Raw genomic sequence first — 12,056 nt, 5'->3', positions numbered from 1 at the left:
ACAGTACGACTTCCACAGAGCGCATCCGTCTTCACTGCAGAAAGTTACGCAGTCTGTGTGGCCATAGTAAAAATAGTACACGAGAACATCCCAAACAATATTATTTACACAGACTCCTTAAGTGTGCTTACAGCTCTCCACTCTAGAAACGCTATCACCCCTATTCATGGTGACATCATACACAGCATAGCAACAGCCACAGCTCGAGAACAAAACATAAAACTCTGTTGGGTCCCGAGTCATGTCAGAATAAAAGGCAATGAGAGAGCAGATTTGTGTGCTGCTAAAGCTCGTGGCATGGAAATAAAAAAGTTGAAACCCCTTTAATGATTGCATGAAATTAGTAGAAAGGAAACTAAGGAGAAAATCACAGTCGGCTTGGAACAGTGAAGTAAATAATAAATTACACTTGGTTAAACCGGTTTTAGGTGAATTTAAATCATGTGTGCACCAGGAACGTTTCAAGGAAGTGATCCTATGCCATCTCTGAATACGCCACATGCACCTTAAGCACAACTTCCTGCTAACAAAACAAGACAAACCTGTTTGCGAAGAATGCGGAGATGAACTTACGGTTAACCGTATTTTAATCTCTTGTGTTAAACTTGAAAAACTAAGAAAAAAGTACTTTTGTCAATTTTATAATGAATGCATTCTTTTTCATCCAGCACTACTCTTAGATGATAATGCCATTGTTAACATACCTTCTATTTTTAGCTTTTTAAAAGAAGCAGGCGTACTTGAAAAACTGTAAATATTGAACCACTGGCTCGCTTTATTGCATGATACACCTCAGCCACTTTCTCATTCCTGAGAAGAAGGCTGAGGTTTTTATTTGATTGGTTGGGATCCTCGACATCCTTGCCCAGCCAAGGATGGCCGCTGAGGCTACCTGGCCTTTTTTTAAAAGCTTTTACCATTAGCCATTCCTAAATCTCGTTTTCCCCTTTATTACTAGGTAGTTAAACTTTTTAGGCCCTTTACACCACTCATCACTTTCCACATTTCTATTAAATCCCACAGAAAACATTTCCTATAATTGTGCTTGGCAGATGATGGCCTTAGATGCCTATGTGCCATTAAACCCAACACGACAACACAACAACTACCTTGTATTGCATGGTTTCCTATGGGGGCTTGGGCAGGACTGGCTCAAGAAAATGTACCAGCTGGGATAATGTAGCACCAGGGAACTAACACAGAGGTTCTACTGGATACGATTAAAGAAACTTCGCCAATTATCAGTTCAGCTGAAATAGTTGCAATCATCAAGCTTCCAATGCAGAGGGAACAAACACGCCTTTATTGTTTTCGCAAAAGCTGCACGAGAGCAGTGCAGTTCTCACCTGTATAGGAGATGGCTTCACAAACTTGTTCTTGTAGATTTCAGTCAAAATTTCCGCTGCAATTAAAAACAAAATAAAGAGATTCATCACACTCACAGCACAGCTGATGACACCAGGGACACACAGCTGGCCTCCTCAGCAGATGCATAGAAAATCAACACATATACAAGAGAATGTATAAATAGGGCCTTTCAATTTTAGCTTTTAAATATTTTTTTCGCACCTTGGTAGGGTTGAAATTCAGCACAAAATTTTGAGTTCAAATTTGAGTACAAATCAGGTTATTGAACAAAAAGTTCCAAAATTCAGGTTTTTTTGGGGTTATCTTTCTCAGCAATGATAATAGACTATTAATGCTCACATTAACGGTACAAAACGTAGGAACATCATAAAGCTACCGAGATTTTCCTTCTATGGAACACGGAAGTGTCTCTTCCCACCAAAACAGGTTCCAGATGCCCACTTGCCAAACACTGCAGGTGTCAATGCATATCAGTTGCACCACACAAAGGACAACGTTATGAGGCAGAGCGGAATTTGAAAATGCCAGGAAGCAACTGCCACAAATGTACAGACCACATGCACAACAAAGAGTTACCCCCGTGTTTGCCATGACGTGTCTTGCACTTTCCCAACCATGCTCTCCTCCCTTTCACTACTGACCAGCACCACAACTGGGTCCAATACACCATAATACCCAAAAGAGCCCTCTTGGAAAGTGCTTTTCATTTGTGCCCTCAATTCTGCCACTGAGTGGCTGAAAGCATACAAGAAGCATACACTCAATCAAACTGAGCACATAAAGGAGGTCTGCACGCCTGCATTAAGAATGCAACGATATGCATAAAGTTCTTCAATGTGGCATTAAAGCCTCGCAAACGTGTCAGAGCCGGCCACACACTGACGGCGTGTGCCGGCCAAAGAGACATCCACCCTTGCAAATTTGAGTAAGCCTTACACCCCGTGTTCAGCCACTGCAAGTTTCTCAGTCTCATGCAGTGTCACATGGTTCCCCAGCTAACGACGTTTCAATTAAAAACCTCCTCTCCTATGCTTTCTTACCGTGTGATCTCTCATCACCTCATACCATTCATGCTTGCAACAAGGCTCAATCAAGCCGAAGCTGCCCTTCTGTCACCTGCCCTCAACACCTGCCTCCATGATGTTCTCATTATCTGCACATTTCTTCGGAGCCAAGAACACCCAGCTGGGACCAGGAATGCATCAAGCTGCCATCTGCTTCCTTTGGCAAGCCTTCTAGCAGTCTGGTTATTCAAAGCTGCAAGCCCTTTCTAGGCAGCTACGGTCACTAATAGTGCACACGGAATGACCAGTGCACAAAGCAATGAACAAAGTGAAATTACATGAGTAGAAGTCCGAGACTGCTTCTGAGGTCAAGCAATAACACCAGCCCCGAATAAAAGCCCAAAGTTTGTCTAGTCAGCAACGACCCTGACATGTCTCTCCTCAATAGTCTGCAGCCTCAAATCTAAAATGTTTGGTAGTGGTTATCCATTTTCATGCTTTTCAGCAAGCAGTGACCAAGACCCATTCTGGCAGAGTTGTACATAAGCCGGAGTACCTTAAACAAGTAAAGAACTTTTGGATGCAAGTTTTCTTGTTTGTAGCAGTGCATGATGCATTACTATACATGGATTACCACGTGGTATTCTCCTACAACTGCCAAATAATTTACTACCAATTTTTTTGGCGTGCTGTTTCGGTTTTGGTTTCCACAGCCGAACGATGACTGTGATATCAAAGTGTGGTGATAGGCCATGTGAGGCATGAAAAAAGTGCAATATAATCACTGCTTCCACATTCCTTGTTATTATTCCTCTTGAGGAAGGCTAGCTTCAGCACTGTAGTGAATAACGAATCAGCGATTACACTGACGTTCTTCCAAGCCTCATGTGACATATAACCACACCTTGATGTCACAGCCATCATTCGGCTGTTGACACTGAAATAGCACGACACAAAAATTCTATTGGAAATGATTTAGTGTCCATAGGCGAATCAGCACACAAAAACACATGTCCTGGAGAGATTGCATAATTTATGACTTCTTAAAAACATTTTTTTCGAAGCCAGGGTCCCCCTTGTGTGTTGGGATATGCTGAAGGGAAAACACCTGCTTTCATTAAAAAAAAAAAGGAGTAAGCTATTGCCAAACAGTCACTGCTAAAAATTGAAGGATGCTTAAGCTTTGCCTTTATTAGTGGAAACGCTGTCGCAGCCTGCCAGGTAGTTCACCCATTTGGTAGGACGCCTTGCTCGTTGGAAACATCTCTGAACACCACACACTTCTGAGAAAAGGAAATGGCACAGTAATTGTCTCGCATCTTGGTGGACACCCGAACAGCACCATGAGGGAAGTGGGAGTGACAGAAGAAAGAGGTGCTCTAATCAAGGAAATGAACATTGGACTTGAAAGGAAATAACGCAGAACTGTCTCACATGTCTCAGTGGACACCCTGGATTATAGGATTATAGTTTATGCTGCACAGAAACGCTGAACCGTATGACACCAACCAGAACATTGTACAGATTTTTTCCGACCCACGGTGCCAACAGCTACAACTATTACTACTAATACAACGCTGATGGCTTTTCAACCGAACGAGCTGTATACGCTGTCATGTAAAAGTATCAATCTGAAGTTCAAGGGCCAGCATCATTGCCATAGTTAGGCCAGGTAGGGCAAAAACATGTGAAAACTGAAGTTGCTGCCAGGAGCGGAACTTCGATTCGGTCGCACTTGTTGCACTAGTTCAAGGAGTGCAGTACTTTTACTGTTGTTTTGCCAGCGAAGCACGCACCCACTGCACTTTCATATTCGTCCTGCAAAACTGCCACCTAGTGCAGCACAAGTCCTCTGCTGGCTTGCACTCTCTGAAGTGGAAGTGCAGCTTCAGTGCATGCAGCAATACAGGGGCGTCCAAGTGCAAGTCTAAGAAGATATACCCATAGCCTTAATAGAAATATTGCAGTTCTTTCATGAAAGTAGGAGGTGGGTAGCTGATCGTGGCATGAATTGTAAACTCAAGCGGCCAAGTCGAGTCCTGTGGGCAGCAATTTAAGCACATATACGTAAATCACCTGTGTGTAAAATATGCAAAACCTTTTTTTCTTCTTTCAGTTAAATGAAGATTTCCTAGGATTAATCCATGGCAAACACTTCATTGCGATTTGCTACTTGAAAGTTCTCCATGTGGTTTGGCATTCTGGCGACCACCGACGTCAGTGGCATGCAACAGGCTGTAATTTAGCAGTGACGCCAGGGCAAGCAGATGACCAGGCCTGCACTCAACCATTCGTTTTAAGAGCAGCCAATGCCAAGCTGTGCTTGAGCTCCCTTACCTGACGCTGTACACTCATGGCACCACCATGGAACTTCACAGTACTAGTGTAGCGAGTGCAGCCAAACCAAGAGACCTTTAGAAAAACTGACACCACGTGCATGGCTAGCACTTTCACACAAAAAGCAAAATGCAGTTCTTGAAAACAAGAGCATGTTTCCGAACTCTTCAAATCACATCATCGATATAAGAAGTAAGGCTCATAACGTGCTTACGATAGTTCGCGAAGGCCTGCTCAAACGTCATCACTGGATGTGCAGCTACACCAGGAGGTAGATTTTCATCCGGGCCGAGGTATTTTATGACAATGTTGTTGTTTTCTAGCCTGTAATTACAAAAGGAAGGCACATGTGATCAGTTCTACATTTCACGCAAGGTGCAACAACAAGACACACCACGTAAGATGGAAACTATGAAATGGCCAAGACAAATAAAAAAAAAATTCCACAGGCCTTCTCTGTTCAGGAAAACAGCACCTGTGCAGTATGTGCCACCATTACATGCAGCAGCTTTCTTGAGATTATACAGTTAAACCTGGATGTAACCATCCTCCACATAGTGAATCCTGCAATATTACAAAGTTTCTCAACTCTGCAAAGAGTTGGAGTTAAACTTGATGCAATGAACTTCCTACTATGCCACTCATCCATCAGCTAGTGCTGTGTCAATCTAAATTTGTGCAACCGATGAGAAAGTTTCACAATAATAAAACACAAACTGCCATAACATAAGATTCTGTGATTGCAGTGAGCAAGTGCAGTTGTCAGGCAAATTTCAACACGAGTGGCGCCTCTCCGTGGCAAACTCGGCCGCCGTGGCCGGGATCGAACTTCGATGAAGGCGAAATTCTAGAGGCCCGTGTACTGTGCGATGTCAGTGCACGTTAAAGAACCCCAGGTGGTCAAAATTTCTGGAGCCCTTCACTACGGCGTCCCTCATAGCCCGAGTCGCTTTGGGACATTAACCCCAATAAACGAAACCAAACCACTGCATAACAAGTACATTTACAGATTTTTATGTTAATGCACTATTAAGGCAATGATGGAAAGTATTACAGGTACTGTCTCACACAGCTGCATTCAACACAAATCCTATTGAGGGAAGGTGTTCAGAGAACACATGAAGTATTAGTACCTCTTAAGCTCCCTATTGTTATGCGATCACCACAGCTGGAGATCACGTGTGCAATCTCAAAGTAGATCACTGCACAGGAGGTTGTGCACAAACTGCCAGGCTTCAATCTCAGACCGACGAAAGAACTGATGATGAACAGCTTGGGGTCCATGGTGCAAGATTCATCGGCACATTGTCTCCTTCAAGGCCAGGCCAATGCTTCCACACACCGTTGCCGCTGACTGCACCGACCTGGACTCCGGGCATCTCCCCATTGTCACAGCAGCAGACCAAGGCCAGGACTGCCTTTTAATCACCACGACTTGCCAGCACTGAATACCAAGCAGCTGTCCCACCTCTCGTCGCAAGAAAGCCCACATGATCACAACCTCTACTGTGTCCCACTCCTCATGCACCATTCTCGGAGGACGTGCAAACTTCGTGTCGCCTTACTCAACTCGTTGGCTCAGGGGTAAGGCGTTGAAGCTGCTACACAAGAGCAGGCGGGATCACACAATTTTAACAGTTAGATGCAGGTGTGTTCCACAACCTCACAACAGTGGCCATGCATAATCACTGCCACAAGGTAAGCATGCATGCGCAGCAAAAAAGGGTTGCATGCAGATGCATCACGTTGCTCTCAGAGCTGCAAAGTATTCCTTCCACCCACACCCACCCCTCCGTTTCCCTATTTCCTATTCCTTTGAAGCTGGATGTCCCCCTCCTTCCTTGGGATAACAAAAAGTCGGCAGACGTACTTGCACCTTCTCACACGTAAGCAGTCTTGAGACCACCTGCTCATGTTGTAACCACAGTCGCCGTGCACTGCTGCATGAGATAAACCATGCAGCTGGCATTCTACCTCTGCACGGCTCAAGTAGCTGTCACCACGCCGCCACCACACCCCTTCTGATCTGCACTCTAACTTCATGAAGGCAGTCGCCACCATATCACGGCCCGCGCTCCGTCTTAAGGGTATGACACGATAGCTAGTGGGTTAATGCCCATATATGCAGTATTGGTCTTTCTCTGCTTAACATTCATAAGTACCTCGGAGTCCCCATACCACTCCTGGTGCAGAGTTTAAGTGATATGCCCCAGCCAAGGGATGTTAGGTGCTGCCACAGGTGGAAGTTGTGCAATCTAGGTTGTCTAGAGCAACCTCGTGTGACCGATCACTAATTTAACCACCACCTTCCAGGTTGCATGAGGACGCCGTTTTATGGGTTTATCACGCAGGCACAGAGGGAGAGACAGACAGACGGGTTTTCACTCAATGGGGCAAGTAAGGCTTGCAACCTAAAATTCTCCAAACACTGCCCTGCCTTTTGTCAGGTAGAAATCGACACTTCTTTTTACTGGACTTCTGCCACATGACATCACCACTGCAACTCCTTATCCAGCCACCAAGAATTACTCAAGGCATGAACAAAGTGAGCTAATCCTTCCTGCCCCTCCTTGTGTCTTGGCACCTTCTCACATGCTCCACTTCTAAGGCTCGGGTCCTTCAACATGGAGAAGGTTGGGGGTCTCTGCCAATTGCTAGGCCTAGTTGAAGACCCCACTAAGCAGGCATCTGCCAATGCTAGGACATTTTGGATTATGCAAGAAAAATCACAACACCTTAGGCTATTTAATAAGACCAGACCTACCAGACCTCCTTTCCTTAAAGGGCAATTGAAGCGGCTTTAGAATTCGATGAGTTTAAGGTTGCCCAATGTGCAAAACGCGCAGGTAAAGCCTACGAAATCGTTTTGCTCTAGCACTTGAAATGGTGGCGTAATCGCCGGATAAAGTCGTCGTCGGTGTTCAGGCTTCTCTGAAGTGCACAGCGATGGGCAGAGGCCCCGATAATGACGTCACGTATGATGGCACTACATTTTCAGCAAAGAAACGGTTATTCCATGGAAGCAAACCAACGCCATCGAAGGTGAAGCTCACGATGCATTGTTTGGCGCCATCTGACGACGCACAGCAGCATGCAGGCGTAAGCAGCGGACATCTGAAATTTCGGCAACAATCACGTCACTGCCGAGTTTGTTCGCACTACTCCAGCGTAGTGAGGAGAAGCCTAAACATCATCGTGGTTTTAACTGGCGATTATGATGCCAATTAAAATGGCAGTGCAAAATTACTTTTCATGCTTTATCTAGAAGCTTGATAGATTCGAGTTCTTGAATAACCTCGAATTCTCCAAAAAGTGTTTCAGCTTCCCTTTAGCAGCTCTTCGTAAAGGTTGTCCCTGCTGTGGCAGTAAACACACCTGAAAGCTATGGGAAGTTTTAGCGTAGGTTCCAAAATGTCCTCCCAACCCAGAAGAGCAACGGCAGAATAATACTTCATAACGAAACTGCTGCCAGTTTCACTTTATGGATCACATGGTAACATATCCATTGTTACGCGTGCACACTGGATCTGAGCAGCTCTGTTAAAATACCGAGGATAACAATGTTTTGAATTTTTAAGTACCATCCACGAGGAACTGCGAGTAAATATGGCGAATTTATGTGACTGCAAACGGATTCCTTGACTCACCTAGGGTACATATATGTTGCTGCGCATACCATACCACAAATGCTAATTGAATTTTTTTCTTTATTCATAACTTCATACAGCCAGGTTCACAAAAATGTACTGGGACACTACTGGACAACAAGGTACACTTAAACCTCGTTATAACGAAGTCGAAATGGCGCTGAAATTCTTTCGGTATAACCATTAGTTTGTTATAGCCTCTGATTAATAATTACACGGTTAATTATTGTATACGAGGTTGCACTTACTACAGGTAAGCCATAGCCGAGGTATGAGTTCTCGTCGCGGCCGAGTGGCTGCATCCACGACAAGTGCTATTGCTTGCCGATATCGCATACAGTGAGAAACTAGAGTCAAAGGCATTTAGCTGTGACTTTATTGCCGTTATTCATGTCGAACCTTTCACATCGATGGTACAAAAAAAATCGGTGATGCTTCGCTGCTGCGTCTTTCTCAACCGAAGCACGGCCTTCTCGGCAGCAGCAGCTATGTCAAGCCCATCTTCGCCGTTTTCGTGGCCGCCGAAGAAGCGGCACAGCAGGTCCACTGCATCTAGCGCCTGAGACGATGTAGGTACATTGTCAGCCTCGTGCAAAGTGACGTTATCTTCCACGACACCTTCATCGTTGGTTCCTTCGGGCTCCCGGGCAGCAAGCAAAAGTCGTCATCAGCCAGCTGCTCCGTTGCCACAACATCGGCATCCACACCCACGTAGTCGCAGGTTTCGCCTTCAGACACGATGCCGGCGTCATTAAGCACCTTCCATAATGCTACAGCTTCGTCTGATGTAGCAGCAGCGGTGGTAGCAGCGGTAGTACTGGGTGCGGCTATTTGGTCCGTTGAGTCGTCACTGCCAGGGTTACTTTCGCTGGCGGCAAATGACGCTCGTCGAAAGCAGTTGGCGATGGTGCTGGCTGTCACATCTATCCATGCCATGTTGAGCATCTCTATAGCCATATACAAATCGACCTTCGTGTCACGGTTCAACTTCATGTCAACACAAGACGGTCAATTACTCGCTTGCGGTATCCAGCCTTAATGGACATGATCACGCCCTGGTCAACGGGCTGTATCACGGCCGTGCAGTTCGGGGGCAAGAACTGAAGTTCAATGCTCTTCAGTGCCACAGTTGTGTGGTGGGCAGCACAGATATGCAGGAAAAGGCATATCTTGCGATTCTGCCTCTCCAACTTTTCGTCCCAGTCACGGAGCCATCCAGCGAAAACTTCCCTTGTCATCCAGGCTTTCCTGTTTGACTGGTACTGCGGTTGAAGTCGCCTCTTTCTTTTAAAGCATCGTGGCGATGCACTTTTCTCTATCACCAAAGGTGGCAGTTTCTCGGACCTGTCCATATTCGTACAAAGCAGCACGGTGATGCGGACCTTACTGTGCTTCCCGCCACGACAGAGCTCGCCTTTTAAGGATAAGTTCTTTTGTGGCAATATTTGATAGAAGAGAGCGGTCTCGTCCGCGCTGAACACGTCCTTCTCTTCATACTTCTCAAGGAGAGGACCAACGTTGGCTTTCACCCACGCCGTTGTGCTTTCACTGTCGACGGCCTGGGACTCGCCAATGATTGTCCTATCAACGATGTCACGGCGCTCTTTAAATCGCTGCAGCCAGCCATCGCTTGGAACGAAACTGTCGCAGCCCATGATGCAGGCAAAGTCTGTCGCTTTTCTCTGGAGTAATGCCCCACTGACGGGCAAATTAGTAGCCTTTGCGTCCAAAAACCATTTGAACAGCGCCTCTCCCACGGCCTCAAAGGCAGGAGGCCGCAGTTTCTTGCGGCTGCCTTTCACACCACGTGCGACAGCGCCCCCGTCTTTCTTGCCGATGATCGTAGAAGGCGTGCTCGGCGCGATGACGAACTCCTTGGCCACTTGTGTTTTCTTCGTGCCCAACGCAACAGCCTAAGTATAGCTGCCTTCTGCTCCAGGTCGATAACCTTTCATTTTCGCTTCAAGCTGCTGCCGCCGCTATTCATTTTTATGTCGTAAAACAGGCGACACATCGAAAATAAGCACACTGACGGACTGACCACGCCAGTAAAGCTAGGCCTACAACCCCTACACACACAACGCAGGTACGGAACGAAGCTTGCGATGACGCGTGGCACAGAACGACACAACGGACTGCGAGGCTTGGCTAGACTTGACTTGGAACGTTTCCAGATGGTAAGGGTGAAACCGACCGCTTGTGGCTGCTTGGCCAGCCTGGCTTGGCTTGAAGCATTGCTGGATGGAGAGGGGCTGGCACGGGAGATTCGAACTGCCGCATCGGAGGTCCGTAATGCGTCGTGCAATTTCTCAAATCTATATGTTGTGTGCAAACTGGCCGGTTAGTTGGCATTTTGGAATAACAACTGTTCGTTACATTCGTTGATTGGTGAAATTTTTTTCGTTAAAACGAAATTTTAAACACATGTGTTTCTATGGGGACTTTCAAGGAGAATTGTGATTCTTTCCATTATTTCGTTATAAACCATTTCACTATAACGAGATTTGAGTGTAATCTGCATCGCATGCAGAAACAAGGAAAATTTCTTCATACAGATCTGTTTACGGTTGACAGGATTTATGTACGCCCATATACCACTGCTCACGGTGCGTACACAGGATTTATGTACGCCCATATACCACTACTCGCGGTGCGTACGCAGGATTTATGTACGCCCATATACCACTGCTCACGGTGCGTACACAGGATTTATGTACGCCCATATACCACTGCTCACGGTGCGTACACAGGATTTATGTACGCCCATATACCACTGCTCGCGGTGCGTACACAGGATTTATGTACGCCCATATACCACTGCTCGCGGTGCGTACACAGGATTTATGTACGCCCATATACCACTGCTCGCGGTGCGTACACAGGATTTATGTATGCCCATATACCACTGCTCACAGTGCGTACACAGGATTTATGTACACCCATATACCACTGCTCGCGGTGCGTACACAGGATTTATGTATGCCCATATACCACTGCTCGCGGTGCGTACACAGGATTTATGTACGTCCATATACCACTGCTCGGGGTGCGTACACAGGATTTATGTACGCCCATATACCACTGCTCGCGGTGCGTACACAGGATTTATGTACGCCCATATACCACTGCTCGCGGTGCGTACACAGGATTTATGTACGCCCATATACCACTGCTCGCGGTGCGTACACAGGATTTATGTACATCCATATACCACTGCTCGCGGTGCGTACACAGGATTTATGTACGCCCATATACCACTGCTCGCGGTGCCTACACAGGATTTATGTATGCCCATATACCACTGCTCGCGGTGCGTACACAGGATTTATGTATGCCCATATACCACTGCTCACGGTGCGTACACAGGATTTATGTACACCCATATACCACTGCTCACGGTGCGTACACAGGATTTATGTACGCCCATATACCACTGCTCGCGGTGCGTACACAGGATTTATGTACGCCCATATAGCACTGCTCGCGGTGCGTACACAGGATTTATGTACGCCCATATACCACTGCTCGCGGTGCGTACCACGCGACTGGCGGTTGCACACTGGTGATGTGTGGGCAACACTTAGACTAAGCTCAAGGGCGCAGTCGGAGTTCGTGCATTCATATCATCCCGAGAGATGCAAGCGAAGTCTCAAAACACATTAAATTCTACATACTGTAGACAATGCACTATGGCCACAGA

General features: G+C 46.3%; 1 protein-coding gene across 1 annotated transcript in view; it reads right to left on the bottom strand.

The window, feature by feature from the left end:
* Positions 1 to 12,056, bottom strand: part of LOC149356912 (uncharacterized) — an 84,408-nt gene that overhangs the window by 19,430 nt on the left and 52,922 nt on the right. Inside the window, exons 21-22 of the mRNA XM_089577857.1 lie at positions 4,924 to 5,033; positions 1,347 to 1,402 (exon numbers count right to left, since the gene is read on the bottom strand). Of these exons, the coding sequence (XP_089433983.1) occupies positions 1,347 to 1,402; positions 4,924 to 5,033 (166 nt within the window). The remainder of the gene's footprint in view (positions 1 to 1,346; positions 1,403 to 4,923; positions 5,034 to 12,056) is intronic.

Source organism: Amblyomma mixtum, chromosome 3 (genome assembly GCF_055824585.1).
Source record: "Amblyomma mixtum isolate Tamu chromosome 3, ASM5582458v1, whole genome shotgun sequence".
Taxonomy (NCBI): Eukaryota; Metazoa; Arthropoda; class Arachnida; order Ixodida; family Ixodidae; genus Amblyomma; species Amblyomma mixtum.
This window is presented reverse-complemented; position numbering and strand designations above follow the sequence as displayed.